This window comes from Carcharhinus amblyrhynchos, chromosome 9 (assembly GCF_965287045.1).
Source record: "Carcharhinus amblyrhynchos chromosome 9, sCarAmb.v2.hapA, whole genome shotgun sequence".
Lineage (NCBI taxonomy): Eukaryota > Metazoa > Chordata > Chondrichthyes > Carcharhiniformes > Carcharhinidae > Carcharhinus > Carcharhinus amblyrhynchos.
This window is the reverse complement of record NC_137332.1, coordinates 85,721,195-85,735,956: the sequence shown is the minus strand read 5'-3', so window position 1 is coordinate 85,735,956 and position 14,762 is coordinate 85,721,195. Positions and strand designations below refer to the sequence as shown.

General features: G+C 43.1%; 1 protein-coding gene across 4 annotated transcripts in view; it reads left to right on the top strand.

Moving 5' to 3' along the window:
• Positions 1-14,762, top strand: part of rabgap1l (RAB GTPase activating protein 1-like) — a 462,369-nt gene that overhangs the window by 333,049 nt on the left and 114,558 nt on the right. For all 4 annotated transcript variants that reach the window (XM_080196010.1, XM_080196008.1, XM_080196011.1 and 1 more), the window contains one exon: positions 1,042-1,083. In XM_080196010.1, the coding sequence (XP_080052136.1) occupies positions 1,042-1,083 (42 nt within the window). The remainder of the gene's footprint in view (positions 1-1,041; positions 1,084-14,762) is intronic.

Below are 14,762 nucleotides of genomic sequence, written 5' to 3'. Positions count from 1 at the left end.
GCTGTTGTGAGACTTCTTACTGTGTTTACCCCTGTCCAATGCCAGCATCTCCACATCATGCCTGTCAGAACTCCAACAATCTTTGTGTCATACACAAGTTTACTAATGAGACCCCCTCCCCCTCAACATTTTCTTCCAGATCCTTTATATATAAACAACAGAGATCCCAGCACTGATCCTTATGGAACACTACTAGCTGCAGATCTCCATTCTAAAAAAACTTCCACTGCTACTCTGTCTTCTATAAGCAAGCCAGTTCTGTATTCATCTGGCCAGCCCATCCTGAATCCCATGTGATTTTCATTTTGATATCAGTCTGCCATGTGGGACCTTGTCAAATGCCTTATTATGGTCTGTATAAATTACATCCACTGCCCTTCCCTGTGTAGCCAAAAATGGACTGGAAATGAACGCATTTTATTCCAGCGTCTCAGCTCACCTAACACAGTGGTTATCAGTAGGGATTGAGATAAACTGCCAACACAAGTTATTCTTGGAATCCTGTAAACCTGTGAATTTTTGCCCTTGTTGTGAGCAATATGAATTGCCCCACGATTCAAGTCAATTTGACATTAAGCAGTGCTGCAGAGATCTTTTCCATATGGTAACCAACTGTATATAAATAGGGTGGGGGGAAACTTGTTTGAGGTGGGATTTAATTTAAACAGCCAAACTAATTGAATACAGGTCAGATTTTGAAAATTGCTATACATGATTATTAAAGTTAAGAGAATATTTAAAAGATAAATGCATACATTTACTTTTTATACTATTTGTACATGAAGTTTTTTGTTACAGTGTGCTATTGTAGAAAAATGTGTCTGTAAAGGTTGTCCATATCTTGCAACCCTCAAATGTCTGCGATTAACAAATATGGCTCTAAAGCTGAGAAAGTTTGGCCACCCCTGTGTTATAGATAGGGAAAGAACTGTATCCTAAGCTGGCTATGTCCAAAAAAATGGGTAAGGGCTGGAGCTGTAATATTCAGTGACTGAAGTATGATCTCAGAGTATTAACACTGGCTCTTCTCTGTCTTCTCAGGGACTCTGCATCATTTTCAATGTGGCACTGGCTCTTTTGAAGGTAAGGTGAAAAGATAGAATTAAAACTCTAAACTTACTTTAATGATATTGGATTTCTGTTTCTTCCTCCAAGTCAGGTCTATAACTCATTCACTTCGTTTAAAGTATCATCTTTAAGCTGTGGCTTGGAGTTATAAACTGACTTGTCATAAATAGGGATTGTCACACCTTCATACTGCACAAAACAAATTCCTAAAAGAGAACCTTGTTGTTGATGTTATTGGGGTGAAATTTGATGATTTACCATAGTTCCTTGAGCAAACCTATTATTTGTGAACTCTCGGCCCAATGTGATTTTGTTTTTCAACATTTTACTTTCTATTGGAATTTTTTCTTTAACAACCTATGACCACCAACAAATTTGGCTGTTAATCTGTATCAGTTATGGTAGTGGAAAAATAACAGGTGACATAGCAACTCGCCATGCCTTCTGATAGCATCTTGCAAACACACAATCTCTACCACCTACATGTTCAAGGGCAACATATGGATGAGAATGGCAGCTTCTGAATGTTTCTGTCCAAATCATATTCTGTCCCTATTGGAAATAAATCATTCCTACATAGTCACTGGGTCAAAATCTAGAATTTCTCCCTCATCACAACGCAGTGAGAGAATCTTCACTATATAAGCATTCAAGAAGGCGATTCACCACCTCCATTACCAAGGACATCGCGAGATGGGCAATAATTAGCCTTGCTAGTGGCAATCACATCCTGAGAACAAAGGATAAAGAACTTAAGCACTCTGCTGCTTGATGGTCCCAGTGATTTTCCGGAAGTTGGGAACTGCTGCTCAATGATCATACTGACTCTCTGGAAGATGGGAACAGAAAGAAAGGGCTACAATTCATCTCAGGAAATTCAGCAAATAAGTGCAGAGAACTGTGGGAGTTGGAAGTTGAGAAAATCGGAGTGAATCGAGGCAAAGGTGGCATCTCCCTGCTCTAACTCAGTGAATTTCCTGAGATGAATTGCAGCCTTACTCAGTGCCACCATTTTCTTTCCATTCCCATCTTCCACTACTGACCATTTGGCAGCAGAGTCTTCAAGTGGAAGGAAGATTGTGCTCAGCAGGCGCTGCTGTCAGGATCTTGAACCTCCATTTCCCATACTATTGATTGTATCACTCAGTATTGGTGGTGTCTCTGAGAACATTTGCCATGGTTTTCTTCCTCTTCACCCCACTAATCCTGGACTGCCTAAATTATTTCCTCCCATCCGTATCTGTAATTATCTTGTCGTTATTCATATTTATCTTTTCATGCACTAATTTCACAGATCAGTTGAAAATTTACACAAACAGAAAATGCTGGAAAATCTCAGCAGGCCTGAGCATCTGTGGGGAGAGAATAGAGGCCAACGTTTTGAGTTAGGGTGACCCTTCGTCAGAACTGACTATTTAAGATCTGTCTGTTCCACTTTGATGCATCACTTTCGACTTTTTGATTAACTTCTATATTTACTATATACACACTGCTACTTACTGGCCCCTTGATATAAACACATCGGCATAATTTTCCCATCCATGCTACTGCAACATGACTATCATAACCCTTAATGTAACAAAGATTGTTGGAGACAGCAACCCACGTGTAACACTTTATCATTTAAAATTTTCTCGGTCTGCTTGATGAGCACCTCATCTACCTTAAACATTCACTCCCTTCACCACCAACATACAGTGCAACAGTGTGTCCAAGATGCACTGCAGCAACTTACCAAGGTTCTTTTGACAGTACCTTCCAAACATGCAACAACTACTGCCTAACTGTTCCTCCATTGTCACTGGGTCAATATCTTGAAACTCCTTTCCTAACAGCATTGTGGGTATCTCTGTAATCAGAGAGACTGCAGTGGTACATGGTACACAGGTCCCTAAAGTTCAAGTGCAGGTAGAACTAGGGATCTTCTTGTGAGGGATCCTCTTGGGACGAGTGATCATAGTATGGTCAAATTTTTGATGCAGATGGAGGATGAGGAAGTAGGGTCCTGAACCTGTGTCCTCTGTTTGAGCAGAGGGGAGTATGATAGGATGAGAGCAGACTGGGGGTGCAGATTGGTTGGTAGGACGGCTGAGGAACAGTGGAGGATTTTTAAGGAGACCTTTTTCGTACTCAGCAGAAATATATTCCGATGGTAGAGAAGGATTGTAGGAGAAGGGATAACCAGCCATGGTTATCGAAGGAAATAAAGGAGAGTATTAAATTAAAAGCTGATGCGTTCAGAGTGGCTAAAAGTAGTGGGCGATTAGAAGATTGGGAAAAATTTAAAAATCAACAAAGAATGACTAAGAAGGTGATAAAGAAAGGAAAGATAGACTACGAAGCTAAACTAGCACTAAATATAAAAGGACAGTAAAAGTTTTTACAAATATATAAAGAAGAGAAGGCTGGCTAGAGTGAATGTTGGACCCTTAGAGGATGAGAGGGGGGATTTAATGGTGGGAGATGAGGAAACGGCTGAGGCTTTAAATAAGTTTTTTTTGCCTCGGTCTTCACGGAGGAGGACACGAATAGTTTGCTGGATCTTAAAGATAGAAGGATGGTAGGAGTTGAGGGCCTGAATGTGATTACTGTCACTAGAGAGGTAGTGCTTGATAGACTAATGGGACTGAAGGTGGACAAGTCCCCAGGACCGGATGGAATGCATCCCAGGGTTCTGAAAGAAATGGCAGAGGTGATAGTGGATGCCTTAGTAATTATTTATCAAAATTCGCTGGATTCCGGGGAAGTGCAGAAGATTGGAAAACAGCTAATGTTACGCCGCTGTTTAAAAAAGGTAACCGACAAAAGGCAGGGAATTATAGGCCGGTTAGTTTAACGTCTGTAGTTGGAAAAATGCTAGAATCCGTCATCAAAGAAGAAATAGCGAGGCACCTAGAAAAGAATGGTTTGACCGAGCAGACGCAGCACGGATTCGTTAAGGGGAAGTTGTGTTTGACGAATTTATTGGATTTCTATGAGGATGTGACTAGTGCAGTAGACAGAGGGGAACTGGTGGATGTGGTGTTTTTAGATTTCCAAAAGGCGTTTGATAAGGTGTCTCATAAAAGGTTGCTACAGAAGGTTAGGGTGCACGGAGTTGGGGGTAAGGTGTTAACGTGGATAGAAGATTGGTTGCCTGATAGGGAGCAGAGAGTTGGTATCAATGGGTGCTATTCTGGTTGGCGGTCGGTGACTAGTGGAGTGCCACAGGGATCGGTGCTGGGGTCTCAACTATTTACCATTTATATAGATGACCTGGAGGAGGGGGCTGAGCGTAGGGTGACGAAATTTGCTGATGGCACGAAGATGAGTGGAAAAGCAAATTGCGTGGAGGGTGTGGAAAGTCTGCAGAGAGATCTGGATAGGCTGAGCGAGTGGGCGAGGACCTGGCAGATGGAGTATAATGTTAGCAAGTGTGAGGTAATCCACTTTTGGCAGAAATAATAGTAGGAGGGATTATTACTTAAAAGGCAAAAAGCTGCAGCATGCTATGGTGCAGAGGGACCTGGGGGTCCTTGTGCACGAGTCGCAAAAACCCAGACTGCAGGTGCAGCCGGTGATCAAGAAGGCGAATGGAATGTTGGCCTTTATAGCGAGGGGGTTAGAATATAAAAGTAGGAAGGCCTTGCTGCAACTGTACAGGGCACTGGTGAGGCCGCAGCTGGAGTACTGTGTGCAGTTTTGGTCACTGCACTTGTGCAAGGATATATTGGCCTTGGAGGGAGTGCAGAGGAGGTTCACTAGGCTGATACCAGAGATGAGGGGGTTGGACTATGAAGAGAGACCAAATAGACTAGGTCTGCACTCGTTGGCGTTTAGAAGGATGAGGGGGGATCTTATTGAGACGTATAAGATAATGAAGGGGATGGGTAGGGTAGAGGTAGAGAGATCCTTCCCACTTAGAAAGGATAGCAGGACTAGAGGACACAGCCTCAAGATAAGGGGGGGGCAATTTAGATCAGAGTTGAGGAGGAACTTCTTCACTCAAAGGATGGTGAATCTCTGGAATTCTCTGCCCGTTGAAGTGGTGGAAGCTACCTCGCTAAATATATTTAAGTCACGGGTAGATAGATTTTTGACAGACAAGGGAATTAAGGGTTATGGGGAGAAAGTGGGAAAGTGGAACTGATCCACTTCAGATCAGCCGTGGTCTTATTGAATGGTGGAGCAGGCTCGAAGGGCTAGATGGCCTACTCCTGCTCCTATTTCTTATGTTCTTATATAAGTAGACAAGGTTCAAAAGGAGGCATATGGAATGCTCTCCTTCATTGGCAGAAGTATTGAATATAAAAGTAAGCATATAATGTTGGAGTTGTATAAAACACTGAGACCACAACTGGTGTATTGTGTGCAATTTTGACCACCACATAACTGAAAAGATGAAATTGCTCTGGAGAGTGTGTGGAGGAGGCTTACAAAAATGTGGCCAGGGCTAGAAAACTGTGGCTACAAGGAAAGATTGGATAGGTTGAGGTTATTTCCCTTGGAATAAAGAAGGCTGACGGGTGACTTGATAGAGGGGAAGAGATAGTGTGGACAGGATAAAATTGTTTCCCTTGGCAGAGAATTCTAGAACAGGGGGACATATTTTAAAGATAAGTGGCAGAAGGTGTAGAGGGGGCATGAGGAAGAACTTTTCTCCACAGAGGATAGTGGGTGGTTGGAATTTGCTGCCCAAGTCGGTGGTGGAGGCAGAGATGTTAAACTCTTTTAAAAAGTACCTGTATTTGTACCTTAACACTGTAAACTGCAGGAGGTGGGATTAGAAAGGGCACCTGTGTGTCCTTGGGCTGGCATGCAGAAGATGTGCTGAATGGCTGTAATGATTGTACGGTTCACAAAGGTTTACTACTACCTTCGAGAGCAATTAGGGATGGGCAACAAATGCTTTACTTAATCAGTGGGATCCACATTCCATGAGAGCACTAAAAACATTGAGACATTTGCATTTTGTGCATTTCAATTCTTGGGATATCCCAAAATGCAGTGTAGACTGCCTATTTTGTTTGTGCCTGGTCGCCCTGGAAAGAAGGCATGCAGTGTTTGTTTTGTTTGAGGCATTCTGTGGTTAGGGGACACCAGGAATCACATAACTTAGCCTAGTAAGCCCCTTTTGTTCAACGTTTTTCAAAGGGATATCATTCCACTTTGCAAGGAGTATCGATAACAATCTTTGCAGATACAGGTACTTAATACACCAGGATTCAAGCTTTCTACTAGAGAGAGAGTGACCCAGTCTCAACTAATAGCTAATACACTAAATATTCTAATTGTGTATTTTATGTAATTGGAAAACTTTGTATAAGAAACATCAAATCTAAAAAATCATGCCATACTTTTCACAGGCTCAAATAAACAACTCATGTTCAACATTGGGATAAATTGGGATTGATCTTTGAGTAGATTAGATAGAGGTGTTTAAAGTCATGAAGGACTTTGTCAATCAGAATAAAGCACAATGGTCAGCACTGCTGCCTCACAGCATCGGGTTCGATTCCAGCCTTGGGTCATTGTCTGTGTGGGGTGTGCACATTCTCCCCGTGTCGTCTTGGGTTTCCTTCGGATGTTCTGGCTTCCTTCCACAGTCCAAAAATGTGCATGTTGGCTATGCTAAAATTGACCCTAGAGTCAGGGGGATTAGCAGGATAAATGGGCTATAGGAATAGGTCCTGGGTGGGATTGTTGTCAGTGGAAACGTGATGGGACGAATGGCCTCCTTTTGTACTGTAGGGACTAGTGTTTTCTAGTGGCTGAAAAATTGATAATCAAAGGGCCCAGATTCATTGGCAAAGGAAAGGAGGCAACCTGAGGGGAAAAAAAGGAATACGCTGTCTGATAAGATGCTGGATATAAATTCAATCATAACCTTCTAAATGAAATTTATACTTGGAGGATAAATTTGCGAGGAAATAGGGAAATAACTTGATAGGCTGGACGGCCTCCTTCTATGCTCTCCAATATTATCATTCTGTGATCGAGTGTGGAATTAAACTGGGTTGAATGTTAGAGAATGGGGAGTCATCACTCGAGTGGAGTTGGACTGAAATATTGAAGGTTTGGGGAGAGTGGGATTAGGAATGACAAGCTTTTAAAGGTTCTGGGATGGGTGAATTTGTTAAAAGGGTAGAGGAGTGATTCAGAAAGTGGGATTGACTAAGTGAGCATTGAAAGGTAGAATAGGTTAGGATTTTTTTCACTGGAGCATAGAAAAATGAGGGGAGATTTGATAGAGGTGTATAAGATTTTGATAGGTATGGATAGAGTGAATGCAAGCAGGCTTTTTCCACTGAGGCTAGGGGAGAAAAAAAAACCAGAGGGCATGGGTTAAGGGTGAAAGGAGAAAAGTTTAAAGGGAATATTAGGGGGGGGCTTCTTCATAGAGTGGTGGGAGTGTGGAATGAGCTGCCGGATAAAGTGGTAAATGTGAGTTCACTTTTAACATTCAAGAAAAACTTGGACGGGTTCATGGATGAGAGGGGTGTGGAGGGATATGGTTCAAGTGCAGGTCAGTGGGACTAGGCAAAAAATGGTTCGGCGCAGACAAGGGCCAAAAGGCCTGTTTCTGAGCTGTAATTTTTTATGGTTTCTACGGTTTAAGACACTGAAAACCACACAGTGAGACACTAAGAGCCACGCAATCAGGTTAAAGTCCAACAGATTTATTTGGTAGCAAAAGCCACTGGCTTTCGAAGCACTGCTTCTTCATCAGGTGAGTGGGGTTTCAGTTCACTAACAGGGCATATAAAGACACACACTCAATTTACAAAACAGTGGTTGGAATGCGAGTCTTTAGAGGTAAGCAAGTCTTAAAGGTACAGACAATGAGTGGAGAGAGGGTTCAGCACGGGTTAAAGTGTTGTGTATTGTCTCCAGCCAGGACAGTTAGTGAGATTTTGCAAGCCCAGGCAAGTTGTGGGGGTTACAGATAATGTGACATGAACCCAAGATCCCAGTTAAGGCCTCACATGTACGGAACTTGGCTATCAGTCTCTGCTCTGCGATTCTGCACTGTTGTATGTCGTGAAGTACGCCTTGGAGAACACCTACCTGAAGATCAGAGGCCAAATGCCCGTGACCGCTGAAGCGTTTCCCAACAGGAAGAGAACACCTTTGCCTAGTGATTATCAAGTAGTGTTCATTCATCCATTGTCGTAGCGTCTGCATAGTCTCCCCAATGTACCATGCCTCGGGACATCCTCTCCTGCAGCGTATCAAGTAGACAACATTGGCCGAGTTGCAAGTGTATGTACCGAGTACCTGGATGGTGTTGTCACGTGAGGTGATGGCATTTGTGTTGATAGTCTGGCATGTCTTGCAGAGGTTGCTGTGGCAGGCTTGTGTGGTGGTGTCACGGTCACTGTTCTCCTGAAGGCTGGGTAGTTTGCTGCAGACAGTGGCCTGTTTGAGGTTGTGCGGTTGTTGGAAGGCAAGAAGTGGAGTGTGGGCATGGCCTTGCCGAGATGTTCTTCTTCATCCATGACATGTTGAAGGCTCTGGAGAAGATGTTGTAGATTCTCTGCTCCAGGGAAGTACTGGACAACGAAGGGTACTCTGTCCGCTGTATCCCATGTTTGTCTTCTGAGGAGGTCAGTGCGGTTTTAGGCTGTGGCACGTCCGGAACTGTTGATTGATGAGCTGAGCTGCTTCAACTTCTACCCTAAACGTTAAAGAAGCCATCCCCTACGGACAAACCCTTCGCATACACAGGATCTGCTCAGATGAGGAGGATTGCAACAGATACCTCCAGACGCTGAAAGATGCCCTCGTAAGAACAGGATATGGCGCTCGACTCATCGGTTGACAGTTCCGACGTGCCACAGCCAAAAACCGCACCGACCTCCTCAGAAGACAAACACGGGACACGGCGGACGGAGTATCCTTCATCGTTCAGTACTTCCCCGGAGCACAGAAACTACGACATCTTCTCTGGAGCCTTCAACATGTCATGGATGAAGATGAACATCTCGGCAAAGCCAACCTCCCATTCCATTTCTTGCCTTCAAATGACCGCACAACCTCAAACAGACCATTGTCCACAGCAAACTACCCTGCCTTCAGAAGAACAGTGACCATGGCACCCACAGCCCTGCCACAGCAACCTCTGCAAGACATGCCGGATCATCCACACGAATGCCATCATCCACCAGGTACACGGTACATACGCTTGCAACTTGGCCAATGTTATCTCCCTGATATGCTGCAGGAAAGGATGTCCCGAAGCGTGGTACTCTGGGGAGACCATGCAGAAGCTACAACAATGGTTGAATGAACACCACTTGATAATCACCAGGCAAGAGTGTTCTCTTACTGTTGGGGAACACTTCAGCAGTGATGGGCATTTGGCCACTGATCTTCAGGTAAGATTTCTCCAAAGTGGCCTTCACGGCACACAGTGCAGAATCGCTGAGCAGAGATTGATAGACAAGTTCTGCACACGTGAGGATGGCCTCACCCCGATCTTGGGTTCATGTCACACTATCTGTAACTCCCACGACTTGCCTGGGCTTGCAAAATCTCACTAACTGTCCTGGTTGGAGACAATAAACATCTCTTTAACCTGTGCTTAGCCCTCTCTCCACTCACATTGTCTGTACCTTTTAAGACTTGATTACCTGTAAAGACTCACACTCCAACCATTATTTTGTAAATTGAGTGTGTCTTTATATGCCCTGTTTGTGAACTGAAATCCCACTCACCCGATGAAGAAGCAGCTTTTTGAAAGCTAGTGGCTTTTGCTACCAAATAAACTTGTTGAACTTTAACCTAGTGTTGTGAGACTTCTTACTTCATTTCAAAGGCATTGGAGTATAAAAATAGTGAAGTCTTGATAAAATCATACAAAGGCACTAGTTAGACCATACCTGGAATACTGTGAACACTACTGGTCCCTTTATCTACAGAAAGATGTGCTGGCACTGGAGACAGTCCAGAGAAGCTTCACTAGGTTGATCCCGGGTGTGGACAGATTTACTTATCAGAAGAGGTTGAGTAGGTTGGACCTGTACTCATTGGAGTTTAGAAGAACAAGAGGTGACTTTATTGAGACACAGGGTCCTCAGAGGGCTTGACAGGGTAGATGCTGAAAGGTTATTTTCCCTTGTGGGGAAGTCTAGAACCAGAGGACATAATTTCAGAGTAAGGGGTTGCCCATTTAAGATGGGGAGGAATTTCTTCTCGCAGAGGATAGTGAATCTGTGGAATTCTTGACTGTAGGGAACGGTAAAGAATAGGAGATTCCTACACTAGGTAGGATATTATGTGGGATTGGAGAAAGAGGGACAAACATGGACACAACATTATAGGCTATAGATGGTATATTACTAATGGTACAATATTCATTCTTGAGCCTGCTCCATTATTCAATAGGGTCACAGATGATGTCTCTCTCGCACCGACTTGCATTATTCTGCATTCCTGAAGTTCAAAAATCTATTCGCCTCTGTCTTGAATATAATCCTGGATAAAGTATTTCCAACGCTCTGAGGTGGAGAATTTTGAGTGGAAAAAGAACATTTCTCTTCAGCTCAAACCAGTTTTCTGCTGAGACTCGGATTTTAGATTCCCCAGCCGGGGAAACATTTTCCCAGCACCTATTCTGTTATATTCCTTAAGAATTTTATGTTTCAATTAGAGCACTCCTCATTTTTCTAAACGACACGGAATATAGGCCCAGTCTACACAAGACTGCACAGTCTACACAAACACATCGGACAATCTGCTCTTCCCAAGATTTTTTTAAAAATTCATTCATGGGACATGGTGTGGTTGGGTGGCCAGTGTTTATTCCCCATTCCTAGTTGCTCTTGGAGGGCATTTGAGAGTCAACCACATTGCCTTGGGTTTGGAGTTACATGTAGGCCAGACCAGGTAAGGTTGGCAGATTTCCTTCCCTAAAGGGCATTAGTGAACCAGATGGGTTTTTCGGATCACCGACAATGGTTCCATGGTCATCAGATTCTTAATTCCAGATATTTTTTGTTGAATTCAAATTCCACCATCTGCTGAGGCAGAATTCAAACCTGGGTCCCCAGAATATTAGCTGGATTAATAGTCTAGCAATAATACCATTACACCATCACCTCCCAAGAATCAGTCTCGTGAACTTCAATGCACTCCCGATAAGGCTAGTATGTCCTTCCTTAACGAAGGAGAGCTAGGGGTCCAAGCATTGATCCTTGCTCTACCTAGCTAGTTGCAGCTTACTGTCCTGAAAATGACCAGTTTAATCCTATTTTGTTTTTAATCTGTTAGCTAATTCTCAACCCATGCTAATGTGTTACCCCAAATTTTATCTGGTAATTTATCAAATACTTCTTGAAAATCCAAACACATTATATTAATTTATTTCCTATTATTTTTGTACTTTGTAATTAAATTTGTACTTTGTTTCAGTCTTACAAAGGAAGACATAAATGTGCCGAAAGTGCTGAGAGAAACACGGTTTAGTGTGGAGCTGAAGGAAATCAGCATTAGTAGAGAAATGGTTTGGGGAAATTGAAGGTGGATAAATCTCCAGATCCTGATAATCAACCTCCCGGTACTTAAGGAAGTCACCGTGGAAATAGCAGATCAACTGGTGGTTATTTTCCAAAATTATTTGGACCCTGGAATAGTTCCTACAGATCGGAGGGTAGCTCATGTAAACACCTCAATTCAAAAGAGAAAATAGGAACTATAGACCAGTGAGCCTAATATCGATACTGGGAAAGTTGCTAGAGTTTACTATCAAGGATTTCATAACTTGGCATTTGGAAGGCAGTGGTATAATCAGCCAAAGTCAGCATGCATTTACAAAGGGAAATCATTCTTGACAAATCTATTAGAACTTTTGAGGAAGTAACTAGTGGAGTTGACCAAGGAGAACAAGTGGATGTGGTACATTTAGACTTTCAAAAAGGTCTTTCAGAATCAACTACTACGTAAAGTTAAAGCACCTAGGATTGCAGGTAATGTCTTGAGGTGGATAGAAAGCTGGTTAGCAGATAGGAAGCAAAGTTGGTATGAATGGGTCTTTTTCTGATCGGCAGTCAGTGACTAGTGAAGGATCTGTGCTAGGACCCCTACTGTTCACATTATATATTGATTTGGAAGAAGGGATAGAATGTATTATCTCCAAATTTGTGAATGAGAATGAGCTGTGAGGAGGATGGAGAGATGCTTCAGTATGATTTGGACAAGCTCAGTTTTTTGGTATGAGTATGGCAGATGCAGTGTTATGTGGATAAATGTGAGGTTATCCACTTTGGTAGCAATAATAGGAAAATAGATTGTTACTTGAATAGGTGTAAATTGAGAGAGGTGGATACTCAACGAGACCTTGGAAATCTTGTGCATCAGTCATTGAAAATAAACGTGCAGGTACAGCAGGCAGTAAAGATGGCAAATGGTATGTTGGCCTTCATAGTGAGAGGAATTGAGTATAGGGTTAGAGACGCTTTGCTGCAATTGTGTAGGGCATTGCTGTGGCCACACCTGGAGTATTGTGTACAGTTTTGGTATCCTTATCTGAGGAAGGATGTCCTTCCTATAGAGGGAGTACAGTGAAGATTTACGAGGCTGATTCCTGGGGTGGCAGGTCTGTCATATGAGGAGAGACTAAGTCGGTTAGGATTATATTCATCAGAGTTTAGAAGACTGAGAGAGGATCTCAGAAACTTATAAAATTCTAACATGCTTAGACAGGGTAGATTCAGAAAGAATGTTCCTAATGATGTAGGAGTCCAGAACTAGAATCACAGAATCCTACAGTGCAGAAGGAGGCCATTTGGCCCATTAGGTCTGCACCAACCACAATCCCTCCAGGCCTTATCCCCGTAACCCCATGCATTTACCCCTAGTTAGTTCCCCTGACACTAAGGGGCAATTTAGCATAGCCAATCTACCTAACCCGCACATCTTTGGAGCGTGGAAGGAAACCGGAGCACCCAGAGGAAAGCCAAGCAGACGTGGAAAGAACATGCAAACTCCACACAGACAGTGACCAAGCTGGGAATTGAACCTGGGTTCCTGGCACAGAGGCAGCAGTGCTAACCACTGTGCTGCCCTGGGTCATAGTCTGAGAACTGAGGTAAGGAGAAATCTCTTCACTCAAAGGATGGTGAATGTGAATGTGTGGAATTCATTACCACAGAATGTAGTTGAGGCCAAAACGTTGTCTGATTTTTAAGAAGAAATTAGATGTAGCTCTTGGGGCTAAAGGGACCAAGGGATATGGGAAGAAGGAGAGAGCAGGATATTGAATTCAATAATCAGCCATGATCAAGATGAATGTTGGAGCAGCCTTGAAGGGCCAAATGGCCTATTCCTGCTTTTTGTTTCTATCTCCGTGACACATTACAATCTCAAAAAACATACTGTTAAGCATGATTTCTGTTTCATTCATCTATATTAACTCAGCCTAATTGTGTTTCTCTAAGTGCTCTGTTACCATTGTCATTTGTTCTAGCATTTCTCTGACTCAGAGTCATAGAGGTTTATAGCATAGAAACAGGCTCTTTGGCCCAACTTGTCCATGCCGTCCTTTTTTTTTCAAACCCCTAAGCTAATTCCAATTGCCCGCATTTGGCCCACATCCATCTATACCCATCGTATCCATATAACTGTCTAAATGTTTTTTAAAGGACAAAGTTGTATCTGCCTGTACCATTACCTCTGGCAGCTTGTTCCAGACACTCAGTACCCTCTGTGAAAAAATTGCCCCCCAGGCACGATTGTATCTCTCCCCCTCACCTTAAACCTATGCCCTCTAGTTTTAGACTCCCTTCCCTTTGGGAAAAGATATTGACTATCTAGCTGATCTATGCCCCTCATTATTTTATAGACCTCTGTAAGATCACCCCTCAGCCTTCTATGCTTTAGAGAAAAAAAAAGTCCCAGTCTATCCAGCCTCTCCCCATAACTCAAACCATCAAGTCCCGATAGCATCCTTGTAAATCTTTTCTGCACTCTTTCTAGTTTAATAATATCCTTTCTATAATGGGGTGACCAGAACTGTGCACAGTATTCCAAGTGTGGCCTTATCAATGTCTTGTTTGACTTCAGTAAGACGTTCCAACTCCCATATTCAATGTTCTAACCAATGAAACTAAGCATGCTGAATACCTTCTTCACCATTCTGTCCACTGACTCCACTTTCGGGGAACTATGAACATGTACCCCTAGATCTCTTTGTTCTGTCTCTCTCCCCAATACCTTACCATTAACTGAATAAGCCCTGCCCTGGTTCAGTCTACCAAAATACATCACCTCACATTTATCTAAATTAAACTCCATCTGTCATTCATCAGCCCACTGGCCCAATTGATCAAGATCCCACTGCAATCGGAGATAACTTTTTTCACTATCCACTGCACCACCAATCTTGGTTGCAGATGGTGTTATCTGCAACCAAGATTGTAGTTCCCTATTCATGCTTAAATAATGGTTAGTAAACAGAAGAATGGGTTTCGACTGTTATTACTCATGCCCTGCAATGTACTGAGTGGGAGGAGACTGAATAGAATACTACAGTGGTTAGCCCTGCTGCCTCACAGCACCAGGCAGCCAGATTCGATTCCCAGCTTGGGTCACTGTCTGTGTGCAATCTGCACGTTCTCCCAGTGTCTAGGTGCTCCGGTTTCCTCCCATTGTCGAAAAGATGCGCTGGTTAGGTGGATTGGCCATGCTAAATTCTCCCTCAGTGTACCTGAGGTGCC